This window comes from Gavia stellata, chromosome 3 (genome assembly GCF_030936135.1).
Source record: "Gavia stellata isolate bGavSte3 chromosome 3, bGavSte3.hap2, whole genome shotgun sequence".
Classification (NCBI taxonomy): domain Eukaryota; kingdom Metazoa; phylum Chordata; class Aves; order Gaviiformes; family Gaviidae; genus Gavia; species Gavia stellata.
Window position 1 is genome coordinate 68505179 of NC_082596.1, and position 22781 is coordinate 68527959.

Sequence of the window (22781 nt, forward strand, 5' to 3'; positions counted from 1 at the left end):
GATGTATAAAACCTTGCTACTCTTGCAATCACATAAGCAATTAAGTGCTGTCATTTAACTATCTGCTACCACTTAGCACAGACATGTATTTCATACCAGTTGCACTGGTCCATAGGCTGTCTGCAGGAAGGACAGCTAATGATTTCATTAAGCTTTCTCTTGACGCTCTCTTTTCTGCATAGTGATGACATAGAAGATCATAATTTTCCCCATAGGTAGCTTCACTTGATTCTCCCAGGAGTCTCGTGAGTCCCTGGCTAGCTGTGCTGAAGCCTGTGGCATCGGACCCCCGAGAAACACGGGTGAACACAGCCATTTTAAGAAGGCTGTCTTCGCTGGGGATCCTTTCTGTTCCTGCCTGCTTTTCCAAAGTCTCCTACTGTGTTAAGCCAAATAAAGTCACATGGAAAACATCTGAGTAACGAGGACAGTGCACAGTTTTCATAAATAATTACAGAGCAGCTCCAAATCCATCACCGGCAGCTGTTTGCCACACACACAGAGAAACAGTGATTGCTGCAGGCGTTAAGGCAGCATGGAAGAGGACTCGAAGGTAAATTCTTGAAAAGGACACTGGAGGATTTGAGTGTAAAAATGGGTATGAGGGGGAAAAGCAGAAAAATAGTGAAGATAAAATGCAAATAGCATGAAAAACCCAGTGCGTATTGAGGGATTAAGCTGCTTTTCTGTTCTACTAATGCACAGAAGCCCCAAACAACGCTCAGGTCCCAGCATACTAAGAATATATACGTTATCGATGAGCACTGGTGGGACAAAACAAGGAGCAGAAACAAAGAGTGAGGAAAGAAGCCGGAAGCAGAAACAGGAATGTTTTGAGGGCAAACTCCAACATGTATAATTGCCCTCTCAGCACGCTCATCCCTGGCATTATTTTGTATCATTCACTTTCTGCTGTGAAAAGTCTAACAAGCAACCTGGAAAGAAGTGAATAGGTGAGGATGCAAAAATGTGCAGACATGGGGATCTCTGTAGCTCAGAAGAGAAGGAGAGAAGATTTTTCACTTTTGTTGCATGGAAGAGAAGGGTCTAGGTGAGAAAGGAGACAACCAGCACACATGAAGCTGCTTCAGTTGGGGCAAGAAAATGTCAGTAAAAGAGAGCTAAGGAATTCAGTTGTAGCAAGATGAGTGCTTAAAAGTAAAACATGACAGGATTCAGTGATGGTTTAGATGTGAAGGGACGACAGCAAAGAGTCAAATCTGACAGTGGCTAAGATAAGCTATGAAGTCTATCATTGCAGGGCAGCATGAAGTTTGCTGGTGTGGCATTTGCTGTCACAAGAGTTCAGTTTTTATTTTCCATATATTACATTTCTGTGTATATTGAGCTTGACATTTGCATAAAAGCCTTGTGATGTCTATAAACAGACATGTAGAAAAGAACACTTTTTACTTCCATGATTAAAACCAATGTTCATTCCTGAGCTGATCTAACCTGACAATGAAAACTGCTGACTTTATGATATAGACCAAAGTTAAAATTTGAGTAATCCTTGTAATTAGGAATGGAAAAGGTCTATTATTTAACTATTTTAGGGTTCCAACTCCTTTGGCCAAGATAAGCAATTTAACCTTTCACAAAGCCACTGAAGATACAATTCTTCATCAAATGACTGGAATATGCATCTGTTGGGCTTTGGGAGTATGTGATTTCATATATTAATCTGTGCTGTACGCCCCTAAAGGGGTTTCTTGTGCTTTCAGTTGTGCTGTGAGAGAGAGAGAGGGAGAGAAGGAGGTGGTCCCTGTCAAAAAGGTGGGGGATTTAATTTAAAGTAGAGCAGAAAGCATATATTCTCTGCCTACTCACCCCTCAACACCAACTGCCCATATATCATTGTGTGTTATTCTTAATAGACCCTTTTCTACCACTCTTGCAGATGACTCTCCGTTAATAAATTGTATAAATTTCTGTATACAAGGTTACCGTATAGAAATTTTAATGTATATGTATAAAATACAGACAAAATCCACATAAAGCTGCCGCAGTCTTGAGATTTTTTTCATTTTCCTTTGCTTCTTTCAAAATACAAAAAAGTTGCTTCTTTCAAAATGCAAAAAAGTTGGGTAATTCTTATTTGTTAAGCCTTTTGGGAGAGGAGTTGTTAGATTTTTATTCTGCAGCTATGGAAACTAGAAAATCTTTCTCTTTTCTTTTATTTTTTTCATTTACCTTTCATTTAAATAATGAAGAGCAAGATTCTCACTTAGTCATATGCTTCCAGCAGCTGGAGCTTAAAGAAAAAACGCTATTACCATATGCACTTAAAAAACTTAAGGATGGACGAAATTGATTTCATATACGTGAACAACGGAAAGAAAATAAATTAGGGGCAACAGTAAATGTTTGAGTTCCCAGTTTCCCCTGGAAGGTGTAGCACTGCTTGTAGCACTTCTGATCTTTTCTTCCTCTATCCATTAAGTATGACACTTGAAAAATGCCCTTCATTCTCAGGGTAATGTCTGCCACTGCAGATGCTACTGAGTAAGTTGCACTGGGATGATCTAACTACCTTAAAAATTGAATTTACATTAGCCAGAAGCACTTTCTAAGTAATTTCCACCTTCGTAGACCTCAAACCGGAACTCAGAAGTCTGGATAAGTGATGCCTGAGCACTCTCCATTCAGAAAACCGTCGGGGAAAAAAGACAGAGATCTCAAGGGCCTTGCATGCCACTCACTGATGGGTTCATTAGAAAACAAAACCCGCTGCCCAGTTGTCAGCAAGAGCCAGAAGGCTTTAGCTCAAGACCTTTGCCTACCTGCAGCAGAGAAACGGCTTCCAATTACAAAGGTCTGAGATGCAAGAGCACAGCCTATGCTGGGTGCGGAGAGGCTCAGCGAGGAGGTCACTGCTCCCAGCTGCTCGCCTCTCCCTCTGCCAGGGGTGACGTTCACTTCAGACCTGCTGTACGTGTAATCACTCCGCAGCCTGGTGCTGTCAAAATTACCTGGGCTGGCTTAAACGCATCGTGCATTTTAACGACTCCTGTTCAGCTGCAGGCAGAAAGCACCGGATGACTGCTGCTGCTGCAATTTCTTCCAAGATTTTAGAAACTGTATTTCTTTAACTAGAAGCTAGTCTTGTTGATGTTTGTACACTGCGGCTTTATTGAACATCTTCATCATTACGCTTTAGTGGCAATATTCCTCCGATGGCTTACAACTAGACGGCAGAACTGCTCTTCACCCCACATCTTTCAATTCCACTGTTGTTTTCTCTTTGCTAGAAAGCATATTTTATGCTCCACAAAGAAGCAAGTGTGGTATAATAATGACTTATAAGAGCTGGTAGAGATAACCTTGCTGATTTACTAAAGAACTCTGGAAACTTTAAAGATAGAGGTAGACTTTTAATATCTACTGTAATTTTTCACAGTTTTGTTGTTTGAACTGTGACACATGACTAGCCAGTTTCTGCTTTTCATGTGAATAGGATGAAAAAAAAGTAAAATGAAAGGAAAAATTAAAATTATCACATCGTCTGCTGGATATATCAGAAAAAGTTCATAGAACCATAGAATCATTTAGGTTGGAAAAGACCTTTAAGATCATCAATTCCAACTGTTGACCTAACACTGCCAAGTCCACCACTAAACCATGTCTCCAGGCGCCTCATCCACATGTCTTTTAAGTACCTCCAGGGATGGTGACTCAAGCACCTCCCTGGGCAGCCTGTTCCAATGCTTGACAACCCTTTCAGTGAAGAAATTTTTCCCCGTATCCAATCTAAACCTCCCCTGGTGCAACTTGAGGCCATTTCCTCTTGTCTTATCACTTGTCACTTGGGAGAAGAGACCAATACCCACCTCTCTGCAACCTCCTTTCAGGTAGTTGTAGAGAGCGATAAGGTCTCCCCTCAGCCTCCTCTTCTCCAGACTAAACAACCCCAGCTCCCTCAACCGCTCCTCATAAGACTTGTGCTCCAGACCCCTCACCAGCTTTGTCGCCCTTCTCTGGACACACTCCAGCACCTCAATGTCCTTCTTGTAGTGAGGGGCCCAAAACTGAACACAGGATTCGATGTGTGGCCTCACCAGTGCCGAGTACAGGGGCACGATCACCTCCCTACTCCTGCTGGCCACACTATTTCTGATACAGGCCAGGATGCCGTTGGCCTTCTTGGCCACCTGGGCACACTGCTGGCTCATATTCAGCCGGCTGTCAATCAACACCCCCAGGTCCTTTTCTGCAGGGGAGCTTTCCAGCCACTCATCCCCAAGCTTGTAGCTTTGCATGGGGTTGTTGTGACCCAAGTGTAGGACTCTGCACTTGGCCTTGTTGAACCTCATACAATTGGCCTCGGCCCATCCATCCAGCCTGTCCAGATCCCTCTGAAGAGCCTTCCTACCCTCCAGCAGATCAACACTCCCGCCCAACTTGATGTTGTCTGCAAACTTGCTGAGGGAGCACTCAATCCCCTCATCCAGATCGATAAATATATTAAACAAGACTGGCCCCAAAACTGAGCCCTGGGGGACTCTGCTTGTGACCGGCCGCCAACTGGATTTCGCTCCATTCACCACGACTCTCTGAGCTTGGCAGTCCAGCCAGTTTTTTACCCAGCAAAGAGTGCACCTGTCACTGATCAGGTTGGTCAAGCAGGACCTGCCTCTCATGAACCCGTGCTGGCTGGGCCTGATCCCTTGGTTGTTCTGCACATGCCCCGTGAGTGCCCTCAAGATGAACCTCTCCATAACCTTCCCCGGCACCGAGGTCAGGCTGACAGGCCTGTAGTTCCCCGGATCCTCCTTCCAGCCCTTCTTGTAGGTGGGCGTCACGTTGGCAAGCCTCCAGTAGTCCAGGACTTCCCCTGTTAACCAGGACTGTTGATAAATGATGGAGAGCGGCTTGGCAAGCTCCTCTGCCAGCTCCCTCAGCACCCTTGGGTGGATGCCATCAGGCCCCATAGACTTGTGAGTGTCCAGGTGGCATAGCAGGTCATTAACTGCTTCCTCCTGGATCACGGGGAGTTTATTTTGCACTCCATCTTTGTCTTTCAGCTCAGGGAGCTGAATACCCTGAGGATACCTGGTCTGGCTATTAAAGACTGAGGCAAAGAAGGCATTAAGTACCTCAGCCTTCTCCTCATCCTTCATGACGATATTCCCTCCCGCATCCAGTAAAGGATGGAGACTCTCCTTGGCTCTCTTTTTGTTGTTAATGTATTTGTAAAAACATTTTTTGTTATCCCTTATGACCGTGGCCAGATTGATCTCTAACTGGGCTTTTGCCTTCCTAATTCCCTCTCTGCATGACCTAACGAGATCCTTGTACTCTTCTTCAGTTGCCTGCCCCTTCTTCCAAAGGTGATAAACTCTCCTTTTTTTCCTGAGTCCCAGCAAAAGCTCCCCGTTCAGCCAGGCCAGTCGTCTTCCCCGCCGGCTCTTCTTACGGCACATGGGGACATCCCCAAGCCTGTAGCATTGCATGGGGTTGTTGTGACCAAAGTGTAGGACTCATCACTTGGCCCTGTTGAACCGCTTACAGTTGGCCTCGGCCCATCAATCCAGCCTGTCCAGATCCCTCTGAAGAGTCTTCCTACCCTCAAGCAGATCAACACACCCGCCCCATTTGGTGTCGTCTGCCAACGTGCTGAGGGTGCACTCGATCCCCTCATCCAGATCACTGATAAAGATATCAAACAAGATCGGCCCCAGTGCCGAGCCCTGGGGAACACCACTTGTGACCGGCCGCCAGCTGGATTTACCTCCATTCACCATGAGCCTTTTGGCCCGGCCATCCAGCCAGGTTTTTAGTTCTCCTGAACTAAGCGCACAGCACCAGGCAGTCTAAATTGTAACTTCTAATAGTTATGTTCTGAAAGGAAGATTTTTTAAAAAGAAAAGCCAGCAAGAATCTCCTCTGATTTATACTACTTTAAATCAGAAAAAACTCCCTTTAGTACAGATTAATTTCTGTGCAAGGAAGCACAGGCACTGAACTTCTGGTAGTTTGGTCTCCCTGTTGAAATAGAAACAAGCTCCAATTTCAGGATTGGAATCCATTTGCTAGGCTTCAGAGAAACTTGTATACCTGTCTCTATATATCTCTATATACAGGGATGTAATGAACTACATCCTTTCTTTAAAACAGTGTTCCTTTAAAGGACTTATTTCTGAAAGCCTTTCCTTTGAATCTGTGGTTTCAATCTCAAGCTTAATGCTTGAATCAGACTAACTTCATAGAAGTAATATTTCCTCCCTCTATTACAGCTGAATTCTGTTTTGCTTTGCATTTACGAGCAACATGCCTTTGAAATGTGTTTTTCTTTGAGCTGCTTTTACATGGGCAAAAACTAACTCTAAGAAACGTTGGAGTGGGGTGACAACTGACAGTATGTAGGCATATCTGACATGCAAACGAATGCTCCCAGTCCATTTACAGCAATGAGTAAAGACTGTTTTCTGGCTCAAAACAGAAAAGGTTTTCTGAGCAAACAAGGGTGCCTGCAGAGAGAGAACTTGCAAAAAGGGTTTGTTCATAAGTGGGGACTATTGCAAGGCTGTCTCTTGCTTCTTATGTACTTTCCATAGGATGGTTGTCATTCATTAATTTCCCTAATGCACTACTCTGAAATGTACTGGCAAAGGTAGAAATAAATGGAAATTCTCCTTCAGGATTTCTTTGGAGCTTGGCTTTATATGAAACTCTTGCAGTCTATGAACCATTCATGTAGAAATAATTTCATGTAATAGAACGTCAAACAGAAGTCAAATAGAGTAAGACAGTAAGATTCCAAGTGTAGCAAAATTATCCAACCTCCCCAAACCACACAGTATCTTCCCTCTGTATTTTTCTCCTTAGTAACTTTTATCTCTGCAGGAACTTGCACATTAGAAATAACTTCTACCTTCACGAAGTCTCTCCTGTTTCTGGCACACCGTCTACCTGGGTGCAGGGAGCCCTTTTGGGAAGCTCTGGTTTGTGCCCGTGCCAGGGCATTTCTTCCCTGGAGCTGTTCAGCACTACCTTCCTCTTTACACAGCATCACAGTTACAGGCATTTGTCCTCCTTTTTCCAAATGTCAGCCTGGAAAACTCAGCCGTGACTCCAAGCTTGGCTCTCTTTGCTGAACGGCTCTGCCAGTTACAGGAGCTACCCGAGCCAAGCGTGGGTCTCACCCACAGCCCGTCCCTGCCTCAAACCCAGGCTGTAATGCAGCTCTGCTTCTCCAGCAAGGTGACCAGATCCTGCAATCAGCAAGCCAGGGGAGAAGCTAACATTGTGCTGTGCAGAGCCGAGGTTGCTAGCAGACATAGTGACTCAAAATCATCTGAGGGATGTATCAAATGAAGTTAAGGGGATGCCCTTTTAAATTCAACCGGAGAAACCATTTGAGGTCCCAGAGCTTCGGTCCATGGTGAGCATTGAGAACTGCTTGACCACACAAAGCTATCTGGCAGTGCAGACAAAAGCCTGCATTAAAAAAAGGCAATCAAACCATAAACTACAAACCACATTTCCTAATTGCTTTTCTTACATAGCCAATTGCTGTAGAGGTCTCGGGGACACCACACATTTGTGAACAAGAGATGAGTGTCTCGGCTAAAACCTCTCTTTAAATGAGATGTACTGAATTGAAATGTGCTATAAAGAAGGAGTCCCCATGCCAGCAAAGAGCTCCTGGGCTACACCAGGAGCTGTTGCTGTTCATAACTAAACAGGAACTCCAAAGTTATGAAACTTTGCCTGAGGTCAGGCAGTTATGGGAGTGCGCAGCTGGGTCTATCTATTTTGGCTGAAGTAATTTAACTTTTTTATCCTAAATCCATATTTTATGTAAATGAGGGTGGAGGGGAAGGAAGGGAAGAATCAGATCACCTCCTTTAGCACTTAGCTATAGGAGTTAGGAATTTTAACTCTGGACAATTTTTACAGTTCAGAAGCCTACTGAAGTGTACTACTGAACTGAGGTTTGATTAGGACTTGTTCGAGAGTCATTGCATAAGTAAGTCCTGTGTTATTATTTGTTCTCTGAAGTGCAGTGCCCTGAATTTCCGTAAGCAATAGCAATGGGGATACACAACATTGCATTCTCTATGTGAACTCCACCAGAACAGCAAGGTATTTTATAAAGAAGATTGACATAGGATTCAGTCATGTCCACAATGCAAATGCGGCAAATGATCAGCTATGATTTTTAGCTCCAAGTCAGCTGTTATTTCTAGCATCTCTCTTCATTGTCCTACTCCCTCTCTCTCAGCTCACATTTTTTACAAGGTCCAAGGTAGGCATAAACCTTGTCATCACCCTAAAAACAACATTGGACTGGCTTCCCCAGTTGCACAGTGGAGGTGAGAGACATGGTCACTTCTAGGTCATGCTAATAAATTATTTACAGTTCCAAAGCTTCGCTCAAGTACCATCAGGGACACAGCATTTCAAGGTTCTGTACTTTCATTTACAGAAAGTTACATGAAATACATAGCTACAGAAAGCATAGTTATGTCAGTCAGAGTTAGCTTTCCTGTAGCCGTAAGGACCAGAATTTTTTTAAGTACCATTTAAATGATGTCTGTTTGCATCTGCACAGAAGCAGCAGTGACTCAGCAGCATGAATTCTCCAAAGCCTTGTTATTTTGATTGGAATGGCAAATTTAAATTAAGCACATAGGTTGACTATTGGGAATGGATGCAGTGAGGGAAATACAGAGGAGAATCAGACATGTAGCTAAGGGAGAGGGAAACAGGGATAGACAGAAAACAAGAGGCAGAAGAAATGGAAATGGAGGGACAGAAAAAGGCTACCAAGGGTTGTTGAACATCGTGGCTCAGAGCCTGGAATTATGAATATTTGGTGTCACTCGGGTCAGGAGCGGGATGCTCCATAACACTCATGCTTGGGGCATTCACCACCAAGTGCGGGACCAAGCTTCAAACACCTGCTGCAAATTGGGATCCAGGTCTTCCTCATTCGCAGTTGAATGGGCGTTCTGACCTATTCAGTATAAAGATGGCCAAGGGAAAACATCCTTCTTTTCCTTCCCCCCTCTTTTGTGCAGAGCTTTATGTGGTAGGTCCATTCAGAAAACTGTGTCCAGCAACTTCAGTATGCAGAAGAATATCTACCCTGTAAATCCCAACAGTACATAGTTCCAAGCTACTCAGCACATTAAGGCTCAGTACATACAGGTGATTTTAAATATGTACCCCACAGCAGAAAAGTAGAAGTTAGGGAACTGTACTGGGGGAAACTTAGGAACACAAAAAATCTTGGATGCTGGCGCATAAAGCAGCAGTTAGGCATTGATGTCTTTTGTAGATATAGCCACAAGTAAGTGCAGAAAGGTTATATTTTCTCCTTGATTTCTTTGACAGCATCCTACTGCTAATGGAGTGCAACCTTCTGTGAGAAGCATCCCGTCCTAAATTTATACCCAGTGTATCCCTTGAGGATCATTTTTATTTCTCATGCCCAAACTCAGATGGGCATTTGGAACAATGTAATGTATCTTTTGTGCTTGAAATATTATTCATGATTTATCATTTTCCTGCAGCATCTGACATGAGTGGAACATTCTATGTGTTCCTTTCAAATACTTGGTAAAACTGCCTCATCCCACTCACTGATGTTAGTTCTTGCTGCTGATCTCAGCCCAATAATCACACGCCTCCAGCAGCTATTTACGTTTCCCTTTTCCTCCTTTCCCCTCTTCTGTTTTTTAATTTTAAAAAGGACACTGGGAATTCTATGGAGCTCTTCCTTTTTTTTCACTACAAGTTACACAACCGAGTGTATACCCAGGCTAAAACAAAAGGCACATGAAAAAGTAACCCCATCCAACCAAAATTTCAATATACTTTAAAAGCATATATGAACTGTTGCTGTTGTTGTAAAATTATTCCTTAACAACTATATTTACAGGAGTAGCTTCTGTTCCACTTCAACAAGCTTACGCTGTCACATCAATAGGTAACCTGAGCCCAGCATTGCAACAACCATGCAAGTCTACAACTTCCCAACAGGGGACAACTAGTTTTTCATGTACTATAGTAATATTCAGCTGTACAAAGTCATTCGCCAAAAGTCACAAAGTAGATCCATTCTAGAGTCAGAAATGGAATCTGTGTGTCCTGGCTTCCGCTTTATTGCACTATGCACCAGATCTTATTGCATCCCAAAAGTGAAATAGCTTTAATGGAAGCAATTCTTTTGCATATATTTCTTCAGGGAGCAATGCAAAAGACAGAGTAGAAACAACTTAGGAATATTACAGTCGTCATGAAATCCTTTTCTATCAGTTCCTAGGGAAGGATTTTCATACATGAGTGCCTTCAATTCTACATTTAGAGACCAAATCAGCACTGAAATATTTATGTGCTTCTCTTCTACATGCTTGATAGCAGTGTCCAAAAGCAGGTTTTGAACGTCCTACTCAGACGAGCACGTATTAAACCGGGCTTCCTACGGCTGAAGGCTGGCGCAATTAACTCTCACAAGATCTGAAACACTCTGTCTTTCCTCCCTCCATGCAGCACAGAAAACTTGACGTCTGAACCCAAGTATGATTTTAAAAAAGTTTCCCACTTTACCATATGTATTGTACACATATGGCATACAATAGAAGCCATATGTACAGAGAAATAACTACTCAGTGGGTACCATATAGCTTATTATGTGAATCTGCATGCTTTCTGTAATGCAAGCAAAATATTTAAAGCTGTAGCTTACCAAGATCCAAGTGCTCTGGAACCAATCCAATGAGATGATTGCTATTCAAAATCTTGGTGGGTTAAGCTACTAATGGATTTTACTAACTCTCACCTTTGCTGTCTGTAAAGTTCCGTATACTAAGAATGTCATTAAGATCCTGATAGTGGTTCTGCTTAATGTATGTTGTTTTCTCAGGAGTGTCCTGAAGCTGCATTGTGACCTCTTCCAAGTCTTTGTCCAGCTGCAAAACAGAAAGAGTATGAATCCCTAAAAATTCAAGAGTCGTTGCTTCAGGTATCTGCAGTAACTGCATAGCTTTCTATAATCAGACTAGAAGGCAGGTGGTAATGCAATTGCCACACTGTGACAAATACAATTTTCTTATAGCACTGCAACACTACCTCTAAAAATCATGCTACAAGTAACAAACCGCGTTCAGCTGTGATATTGCACACAGGGCATACAAGAAGAATAAGCTTTAGTAGTTGGCAGTTTAAGCAGTTCAGATGTACTGCTGAATGAGAAAGAAATGGGCATTAGAAAGCCCAGTCTGAAAACTCAACTATTTATTATTCATGCGTACAAATGTGGTATACATAGCTATAACCACTTTGTTGAGTCAATCAAATTACTGAACATACAGGAGAATATAAGTGAACTATGGCATCAGGGGCATGTCCAGCCATGTGAGTGACTGCAGTCAACTCCACTGTGAATGTTGTGTTTTCCTAAAGATTATTTTTACTCCTTTTACCTTTCTTAGAGAGGCAGACACCTGTTAGACCTTTCTGTTTGTGTCTCTGTTTTCTTTTTGAAGAAAATCCAACTCACAGTTTTTAGTTTTGGAGCTGAGAACACTCCACGCTTTTGTGATTTGAAAATGACCCCCGTGTTTTATATTTTTTGTGTCTTAAACTGTGTAATCTGACAGCTACCACTAAACAGCTGCTGCAAGCATAAGTTTCCAAGAGAAAAAAAAATGGAAATAAGAGCAGGGGGAAGAAACAAAAATCCCAGTCCTCTCTCTCCCGAAAAGCATCCTTTAAGACTAGAGGGAGAGGGAGAGAGGCATAGATGTTTTCTGACTGGAAGAGCCACAGCAACCCAACAGTGCTGGGTTGGTGCACCCCTAGCTTTTAGCACTGAGCTGAACACAGGGTGCTCTTCCCAGAGGCTAACTTGTATTAAATCAGCTACAGACCCAGTAGAAAATAACCAGATACAAGCATCTTAAGGTGATCTGGGATGCTCTCTGTGAACAGTTGTCCAGGATGCGGTGTCCAGAGTATGTCCCACTCACTACTGACTTAACTGAATTTTAAAAGTGATGAATTTAGATTTACATTGTTTCCTTATAGAACTGGGACATAGCAACTAAAGGTAGATAAGCCAGAGATGTAGGCGCTAGCTATGGTAGGGCATGCTCCAAACGCCCTTGACAATGAAACTCTTATTTGAACCTACTGGTTCTTGGTATTTGATTTAATCTATTTAAGCAAAGTCTAAAAAGATCAGCAGGGCCCTATGTGCACTAATATGGCTCAATTGCCCTGACCAACCTTACCTGTGATCATGGTCAGAATCACAGAATCACAGAATCACTAAGGTTGGAAAAGACCTGTAAGATCATCAAGTCCAACCATCAACCAACACCACCATGCCCACTAAGCCATGTCCCACAATGCCTCGTCCACACGTTCCTTGAACACCTCCAGTGATGGTGACTCCACCACTTCCCTGGGCAGCTTATTCCAGTGTTTCAACACTCTCTCAGTAAAGAAATTTTTCCTATCCAGCCTAAACCTCCTCTGCCACAACTTGAGGCCATTTCCTCTTGTCCCGTTGCTCATCACTTGGGAGAAGAGACCAACACCCACCTCTCTGCAACCCCCTTTCAGGTAATTGTAGAGAGCAAGGCTTGCAAGGCACAGGCTGAGGTCTTGTGAGTTAGGAGGCTTAGTAGAAAAACATATAGTGGGATAAAGAAACTAAAATAGCCAGTAGCCAGTTGAGCCTTCATTAAAAGTTGCAAGGCTCTTACATGAAAGGGACCTGGCAAAGTTGAACTAAATTTCTTTAGCAGGGCAGAGATAACTTTTGCTTTTGGAGTCTGGTAGTCTGAGTAAACACCTTTTGGTTACTTAGGCAATTGCCATTAGTTAAGATCTGGATGAAGAAGTAATGGTTGCAATAAAATACGTTTTCTTGAAGGTATAAGAATACTTCACAAACTAGGCAAGAACAGGTTAATTTTTTGTGAGGTATAGATCAGTTATGGTTATCTTGTCTCACTAAATGGGCTGTCTTCAAGGCTGATTTTTCATCATTTGAGGTCTCTTGAGCAAGGATGGACATAATTAAAAATATACATGTTATAGCTCTAATGGAATTCATGCACTCCATGTACTTAGCCTTTCTCTTGGTAGAGACTGAAGAAGCTTCACGGCCTTTGTGAAAAAAGGGTCAGCCTACATGATCGTAAAGGTCTTTTCTACCTTAAGAAAATATGTAATTCTGTTTCATGGCAGATGTAAAAGTCTGTCTAGCAAGTTTTTGAGTGAACTCTCAGAGAGGTTGAGAAATAACAGCCATAAATAGGAACAAAGATAGGTCTTAAATGCCCCTGGGGCTGTGGGTCTCTGTTACGCTTGCATGTAAAGGTTGTCTTTCTAGAGCTATTGCTCTATGGTGCTCAGCAAGTCCATGTGAAGCAGCAGGGTAATTTGCCTGTTACAAATAAATAGGGGAGGTTTCATCTTAATTTGTTAAGATACATTTTCATTTTATCACACCTGCTAAGTATTTGCTCTATTAATTAGCTATTGATATAAATCATCTGTTTCCTATTATTTCAGTATTTTGCTATGGGGAAAGCTAGCTTTTTCTCTAAAAAGTAGTCAACATTTGAGCAGATTACAGAATTGCAACAAAAAATATATGTAAAAAATGCCTAGGCAGTATATACAATAAACAATACCTCTGTAATTTTCATTCTCAAGCGGTGGTTCTCTGACTGCAGTCCTTCTAGTCGAGATGTGCTGGCCTGATTGACGCTGGTGACTGATGTTGATGTTTTTGAATCTTCTTTCTTTTGATTTTGAGTGAACTGAAATCGTCTGTTCTGTGTGGCTGCATCTGGATTTGTCCTCAGTGTGATGAGCTGAAACATTTAAAAGCCTTAAGAAATCCTGTCCTTGGTTTTATTTTTGCAGCTATTTCTTTTGTATCTCAAAATATTGAAAGGCAAACCAAGAGCTCCTTCCTGACTTTCAGGTACAAAATTCTGGAAAGTGAGCTCTGCTTGCCATGTGCAGTACTTGAGATGATTTCTGAATAACTTTACAGAATAGGAGGAACCAAAATGATTTTGCAAAGGGAAGTGTTCAAAAGAATTAGAAAAAACACATTTATTATTTATGCGTCATTTATTTAACTGGATTTTAATTATGTTAAAATCTATTTTAATATTTCATCAAACATATTTTTCTCCTTTATTCATATCTTTATACTTTCAAAGGATATATTCCTTCTTTAAGAAAAAAAAAAAACACCAAGCCCTTCTCTTCCCAAGTGCAGTTTCATCTGGAATTTCTCCTTTCCTACTGTTACAAATAACACTCAAGCAGAGAGAGGCATGAAGCAGGAGTATTAACAGAAAGAACTCATCGGAGATTGCACTCTGGAGATAACAGAAACTTAATTAGGTTTTAGTGACCCAAAATAAACCAAATCTGTTCAAATAAATTAAAGAAGCCACTTAAAAAAAGGTTAACCTTAAACATACTTAATTTAAGCAAATAGAAGTAAGATTTAACACTCAGTGACAACGTGAAAATATCACCTCAACATGAGGAGAGAAAGTTACTAGCTGTTTGTCAAGGGGGAGAGAGCTTCTCAGATTACTTTAGAGAAAACAGAATTTATGATTACTTGCCAAGCAGCATACATATACATTTGTATACAGGCAAAGCTGAAGGAGCTGCCTGCCCTGAGAGCATAGGTATAGCATCATAAATCCAAAGATGTTGAGTTGTCTGAAAAGAGAGAAAGGGCAATCATTTTGTAAGTACAGCACAGACAGATTTTGTGGTATAGCCCCATTTCGGAATCGGTTCCTTTTGTTCTTCAGAGTATGAAACTGTTCTGCAGCTGCAGTGGCATGAAGCAAGGACCTAACTTCAGATAGAGAGAGATCTGACTGATTGGACACTGAAGCACTTGCGCCCTGGCATGTATTTATAAACCAAGTCTGCAGATCGGGATGATGCTTGAAGACAATAAATTTCCTTTTTCAGGTGATAAAGGAGATGGAGAAGGCTGAGGTACACAATGCCTTCTTCACCTTAGTCTTTACTGGTTAACACTTGCCTTTAGAAATCCCAGACCCCTAAGACTCCTAAAAAAATTGAACGCAAGTTCATGCAACCTGATGATGTCATTGTGAGGCCACTCTCAATTACCTTTGGAAGGTGATGTTGATTGGGAGAGGTTCCTGAGGACTGGGAGAAAGGAAATGCCACAACTGTGTTCAAGAGAGGTGAGAAGGAGGATCTGGGGAAATACTGCTTGCTCACCTTCATCTCAGTCCATGGAAGGTGCTGCAGGAAATCCTCCTGGGAACCATTTCCAAACATTTTAAGAGCGAGAAGGTGATTAGAAGCAGTTATCGTTGATTTATGAAGGGACAATTCTGCCTGACCAACGTGATAGCTTTCTTCAGTGAGATGTCTGGGCTGGTAGGTGAGGGAAGAGAGTTATTTTTTTTGACTTAAGCAGAGATTTCAACTCTGTCTCCCATAACATCCTCACAGTCAAACTGCCAGGCTCAAAGGATTGTGTCAGCCAGTCACTAGTGTTGTACCTCGGGGGTTCACACTAGGACCAATACTGTTTAACATCTTTATTAGTAACCTGGGTGGTGGGACAGAGCACACCCTCAGCAAGTTTGCAGATGATTCTCAAAAAGGAGGAGGGTTTGATACACCAAATTATTGCATTGCCATTCAAGACAAGAGACGGGAGAGTTGGGCCAACAGGAATCTCCCGAAGCTGAGCAAAGGGAAATACCAAGTCTTGCCCTTGGGGAGAAAGAAACCCCAAACACCCACCCAAACAAGCTGAGGAGTGTTTGGCTGGAAAGCAGCTTTTCAGTGAAGGCACCGGGGATGGTGGTGGACACCAAGTGGAACATGAGCCAGCAGTACTCTGAGCCAATGCAGGTGATCCTTCCTTTCTACTCAGCCCTGGTGAGAGCACATCCGGAGTGTTGTGTCCAGGTTTGGGCTACCCAGTACAAGAGAGACATGGGCGTACTGAAGAAAGCCCAGTGAACGGCCACAAAAATGTTAAAAAGGATGGGAGCCTTTATGATACAAGCAGAGGCTGATGATTGTTTAGCCATGAGATGGAAGAGATTGGGGGGGGGACATTATTCACGTGTATAAATACATGATGGGAGAGAGTAAAGAGGATGGAGCCTGGCTCTTCTCAGTGGTGCCCAATGAAAGGAAGGGAGGCACAAACTGAAAACCAGGAAATTTCATTTAAACATCAGAAAAAAACTTTTTCTGCTGTGAGCATGATAAAAAACTGGTATAGATGCTCAAAGAGGTTGGGGAGTATTCACCCCTGGAGATAATCAAAACCCAGATGCTCAAGGCCCTGAGTAACCTGTTGTAGCTCAGTCTTCCTAGAGCCCTCTCCCTCTCCTCCCCCCATTTCTTTGATTCTAATTAGGCTGGTTGTGATGACTAGTGTATCTAACTCCCAGACCAAAAACTGCATTAAAATGAAGTTAAAGGTGAAGAACGGTAATTACAAGGCTTCTTAAATTAGCAGGCAAAAGTGTTACAAGAGAAAAGCTCTGCAATTTGATATGGTCTAAGTTCAAACTGAATATAAGATAGAAGTATAGCCATCCATCAACTGACTCATCTTCATCTGGGAGTTTCTAGCTAAAGACTGGATGTTTTGCCACAAGGACAAAGGCTCTAATGAATTCATTCACATGGTGTGGATTAGATGGAAAAGTCCATGGGCAATGTTGTTGGCTCACACTGTACAAGGGATGAGGTTAGATGAGCTTTTTTCTTTTTTTCTGGCCATAATGTCAGTGGAACTTGTGCCTTGCTGCCTCACATCTGTGCAGTTTCAATTTTGACAAAGACTCAATGCTGAATATCTACAAAGAGTCAATGCCAAATAGACAAAAAAAGCTACCAACACAGAAAATTACTGTTTTAATCCTGGCCCCCTAGAACTGATTTTGCTTTGCTGCTCTGCGGGAAACTGGATCAGAATGAATGTGTTAATGCCATTGCAGCCAACAATGGTGGTTGACTAGAAGTGAGCACAGTGTTCTATCTCAAAAGGGGTGAACCAGAAAAAACAGAAGGACATAGACGTTTGATAAACATGGGAAAATTACTTCATGAAGAGAAAATACATATTAGGATTGCTTCTTTTAAAGAAGTGATGAGTATGCTGAAAAATACTATAGACAAGTTGTCCCTTAAAAAGATAATTAGACATAGCAGTTAACTTCAAACAGGAAAAGTGTACATAATGTATGTTTGAATTCTGCAGATCACTTCTACAAGATATCCTTGAACCCAGAAATCTATAATAGTTTTTCATATGTTTGGCTATTTTTTGATTGGATAACAAGAATGTCTACAGTTACTGTAAGAAGGATGCAATGCAATGGATATCAACATTCGTATTTGAGGATACCTTTAAATGGAGAGAGTGATGAACATTTTTTCCCTGATCTATCTTACTCTACTCTTGGATTTTCCTCATGCTTTTCCAGGCATTTGGTACTGAACGAAATGGCAGTGGATGAGGTGGACATTTAACTGGAGAAGTATAGTAATTGCCATGTTATAAGTAAATAAGATTAGCAGAGCTGACAAGAAGTAAGGGAAAAATGTCATGTTTCGTTCCCTGGTTTGCCTACATTGTTGAATAGTTTCTTATTCAGATTCATAAAAGGGCTGTGGGGCAAAATTGAATTCCAGCACTGTTGGCCCAGGAGACTGCTGAAGATTAGTTAAAAAGAATGTGGTTTACTCTGTATAGCAGAGAAGTAGAGGTACTGACCTGGCCCAAAACCATGTTATTGCTTGCATCTGTCTGGTCACAGTTTAATAAATGAAAAAAATCAATCTTCCAAGTCATTATCATCTCCTGCACTTGATGAGCCACAGGCTTCAGTATTTCAGCAGCAATCTTCCTACATTGCCAAAATTGCACTAATTGACTACATACTTGTTAAGGGGAGAGATTTGGTGCTTGTCTCACACTGCCATCTTACCTAGATGTGCAAAGTGGGTGGTGTGGGATCTAATCTTCTGTGGGGTCCAGACAGGCTATTGTGAAACCTGTGCTGGAGCAGGTTGCAGGAGAGAGTGCTTGCTGTAACTGTGGCACAGCATGTCAAGAAGAAATGTAGGGCAAAATATACAAGTGCAAGAAGAACTCTCCAGCTGTGAAAGCACCCACATGGGCATTGCAAGTGCTGCATTCCAGCTCCTGCTTCAACCTCTTTTTTTGTACCTTATACAATGACCATTTTTAATGCAAAAATAGCTAAGCATTTGGAAACCTGACAATACATGGAATGAGACTAAGTACTTCATGCTAGAAGGCTACAGTTCATGTTTGTATTTTGAGTAGAAAGAACTGAGAGGAAAAATGAGGGCAGGGTAATTGGGGTTTAAAAGAAGAGCAGATGAAGGGGTTAAAAAAGGAAACAGAAAAGTTATTTCAGAGCCTGTGGCAGCAGAAAAGAAGGATGGGCAAAGGAGCATGAAAGCAAAGGGGCAGAAGAGCATGTCACAGCATTAATAATATTTTCTCTTTGAAGAGGGTTCTGACATTCTGTGGAGGTATTTTTGGCATCAGAGTTTTAATACTCATTTTCATACAACTTACACACTTAAATCTTACAGTATTTTGAAGTATTCTGCATTGCTGTGTTTGTGAATGTTCCCGTAACTGAGAATGAAGTTGTGATTCTTCCTGAAGATCCAGAATAAAAATACAACTATATATGCCTGTACAGCCTTTTTAATATTTGAGAAGTGAATTGCAGAACTTGTAAAAACATCCTGGTTAGTTGGTCCTGGAGAACAAATTACTTTGCTTTTTTGCAGATCAGAAGTCAGCTTCTATTGCTAGTCTGTGCCTCTAATTTCTTTCAGAAGGAACACTTTGAGATAAATTTGTTTGCTTGCTTCTTTTATACATGCAGTTCTTGGTTCCCTTGTTAGAACCACCACCAGGGATGCCACTTAGCACCAGAACCTATTCACTATTATTTGCTCAATACATTGATTGAACATGGACCAGTAAAGAGTCACAAAATTTTTATCACTACTCATTTGAAAAACCTAAAAACTGATTCCAGTGGTGAAAAGAGTGACATCTTGACTCTTGCCTTGCAAATGTTTCAGCTCTCCAGCTGCATACGCACCTGATTTGGGGTGATAAGCTAGGTTTATGCAAGTCACTTAAAATGAATACAGTTATACATTTTACTTCAAAATGTCAAATACATTCTCCAGAACTTGAGCCTTTGCTAAAGTAAGCTTACGTAGAAACCGCTTTTCCCTTCATTCAAGATCTGTCATACTCATGTCTAAAGCTTAACTCTGCAAGCGAAATGACCAAGTTCCAGCCCTCTGTGGGTGTCTTCTCAGTTATTTCAACAATGCACAGCAAACACATCCTCAGATCCCAAAAGAGCAAAAAGAAATGAAAGCATATGCCTCCCCGTCTGTGCCTCACTTAGTCCATTAATATACCCGTTAATAAATATATCTTCAGTGTCATCATTTGCAGTGTACATACAGTTTTACTCTGAAGTGCTGATAGAGCCTACTGTTCCACCATACTTGAACACCTTAGAGGTTTCAACATAGCTGACCTTACAGCATGCCAGTGAACTAAAAGGTCTTAATGTTTCGTAGGTATAGAAGCAGAGGTCCTGATTATCTTCCTTAGGGTACCTAAGAAATGTGGCAGAGTAGACAACTAGACATGTCCCTCCTGAATCCGCACTTACAACCCATTCCAAAAAGTTCCAAAAAGTTGGAAATGGAGACTATTCCACTGAAATTACAGAAAACAACCTTTGTTTCCCCAGTCACAGATTTAGTAAAGATATAGGCATAGTAAAGATATTAGAAACGCATGTATTCATACTCCTGTAACCTTGCATATTCCACTTTCTCCAAAATCTCATGAAACTTTGTTCTTCCTCTCAGCATCCAGAGACAAGAGATTATAGATGGGCTTGGTTTAGAATTCACACACATCCCCTGTACTTGAAAAGGCAAAGAACTTTTACAGATTAAATCACAATTACAAAACAGAAGGGAAAAAATCCAGACCCATGCTAAACAAATACACCTACCTTAGGTACAAACACAAGGCAGAGAGTAATGGTGCTGCAGAATATTATGACTAGAGCAACGATGCAGAACTGCACATTGGGTTGGTCCCGAGTAAGAAATGAAACAGCAGCACCAATAATGCACATTATCCCCACGTTGTATACGCTCATTCCGATGTACTTGCTATCATTCAAAGCAGGAATGCTGACATTTCGTGTCTCCCAGGCTAGGAAACACCCGAATAACTGAAATGGTAAAAGAAGAAAAAAAGATGATAATTGTAAGAGGAATTGGCTGACATCCAGAAAAAGCATTAATTTAAAACTGGTATGTTTTCTAACTTGACAAATATAGGTGATATTACAATACAGAGCTATACACCTACCTTTTACTTAGTATCTAATTACCTATGTGCTTTGTTTTGCTCACTAGGAGAGATTCCTGCTCTCACAAGAAGAATGTGAAACTTGGAAGTAGTCATGATGAGAACAAATTTCTCTAAATGCTATGGCTGTCTTTATTGTATACTTTTAGCAATTTTTAGACAGTCCTTCCTGTTTGTTTTCAAGGATTCCAGTAAAGATATAAAGTGCGTTGCTCTTTAAGCTATTTTCAGCAGCTGTGCTCAATATAGTCTTATCAATCCAGTCATTTATTGTGTGATTATCACCTACATTAATAAACAGCAGTGCCAAGATGTGTCCCATGGGAGACAAATATACAATGTAGAAAGTGTCACCCTAGTTGTTCAAACTGCAATTATAATGTCTTTTATTATAGTGGGAGTTGGTAATGGCCTTTCAATTGCAGTTGTCTAATGATTTCTGGCATAAAGCATTCCTGTGGCAATTTTTTGTTTGCTTTTTTCTTTGGTGTATTTTTAAGTTTTAGCCCCTTTGTTATTTGCAATACGCTTTTGGAATTCAGCAGGGGAAAGTCTTTAGTGTAAGGAAGCCATCTTCATCCCTTGAAATTTAATTAGATTTTTCTACAACATGAACTGCTGCAAATGATTATTTTCTTTCTCTGGCATTCCTCAGAGAAATTCTGGCAATGCAATAAAACCATAAATGAACTCAGGATGTTGTAAATAGTTAACTCAGCCTACAGTCTAGGCAAAGCCCAGTAAGAGTCTATGGTGCCCTGGGAAGGACGGCAGACAGCAGATATTATTGGAGGGAAGGACGGAGAGAAGAACCATCACGAAGACCCAAGACAAAGATATGGTTTCTGTGTTTTCTAGCTTTTTCTGATCATACTGCAGGGACAGACTAGAAGGAGAAAGAAAAAAGGTGCACTCCCATTGACCTTGGTACCCTTCCTCCCAGACCATCACATTTGTCCACTGCCATGTCATGCAGATAATCTTCTCTTTTACACAACTGCAACCCATGTGGTAATCCAGGAAATTAGAGGTCTATGATGATGCCATTTGGGGATTAATTGCAGTTGCCCAGTAAAAATTTACCTTCTGCTTTTTTCCTGTGGGAAAAAACATTAAAAATTTCAAAGGCAAATAACCTGGAATAGAAGAACACTGGTTGGTTGCCAATCAAGCACAAGAAAGTTGGGAACTGACATATTTATGTTTGCTGTACAAACTCAGTTTTGCCCTTATGTGCTTTCAACTGTAGTAACAACTGGACATTAATAACTGCAAATTTCCTTCATTATTTACTTAGTTTTTACCTCAGCTAACAATGGCAACAAACCCAACCATTTGTGACTCAGCTGCTTTGCACTCCCACCGAAACTATCAGGCTGCAGCCACCTGCCTACTCACCCAGGCACTTCACTCCAGGACTTACTGCTGAACTGCCAGCCCTGCCCTCCCATTGCTGAGCTTGTCTGCTAGCTTATTTCATTCTCCTGCCTACAGCACATATGTTCCCCTGCCACATGTTCATGAGCAGACCTGGCTGGAAGGCTTGGGCGGATTAGGCATCTACTCTCAGCCCATGGAGTGTGGCATGCTGGAAGTGCTGCCGAGTCCAAGCAAGCCTCTTGCTCACCCACTTTCCAATGCTGCCATCACTGCTACAATCCGAGTCAAGATATGTAGGCAAGGGTGCCCCTTCCCAGCAACAGCAGCAGCAGTTGCAATCCTTTCCCGAGTCTTCCTCAGCACTGTTCCCACCCTGCCCCTCCACATGCTCCTGCAAGACATGGTCCTGCCCAGGGCACTCCCTTGCCTGCTTGTCGCATGCCTATCTCTTCCGTTTTACCCATCTCCTCTTGTAGGACTAGAGCCTCATCCTGGTCCCTTGCCTCTTCCCCTACCCTTCCCAGCAGCCTAAGAAGTGCAGGAAGAAAAGTAGTGGCTGCTGCAGGAGGAGCATGGGAGGGGGCTGCTCTTGAGGGGTCAAGGTAAATGTAGACAGCTACCTGGAGGAGAGAGGGGTCTCAGAGCCATTCAGGTAGGGCAGTTGAGGTGGATAAGCCATCTAATGAGCTGGGTAGCTTTGTGCCAGAGAAGCAGCTCATCCCCTAACACATTTTCTAGAGCCCCTCAGGTAACCAAGATGATGCTTCCAATAAGGAAGGGTGCAGGCAGCATTCCTCCTCTGCTCTTGGGTCTGGCACTATGCACAGGTGGAGCAGGGAATGTACAGACTCCTTTACAGGCTCTGCAGAAGCAAATTTTCCACTGTATTGACCTGGCTGCACTGGGGTCATACACCAGTGATACCTTTATTCAGGATACA

The 22781-nt window shown here is 42.0% G+C and overlaps 1 protein-coding gene across 1 annotated transcript in view; it reads right to left on the reverse strand.

Annotated features, from left to right (window-relative positions):
* The window catches only part of GABBR2 (gamma-aminobutyric acid type B receptor subunit 2), a 506706-nt gene that overhangs the window by 7997 nt on the left and 475928 nt on the right, over nt 1-22781 (reverse strand). The window contains exons 15-17 of the mRNA XM_059815457.1: nt 20097-20321; nt 13656-13838; nt 10790-10919 (exon numbers count right to left, since the gene is read on the reverse strand). Of these exons, the coding sequence (XP_059671440.1) occupies nt 10790-10919; nt 13656-13838; nt 20097-20321 (538 nt within the window). The remainder of the gene's footprint in view (nt 1-10789; nt 10920-13655; nt 13839-20096; nt 20322-22781) is intronic.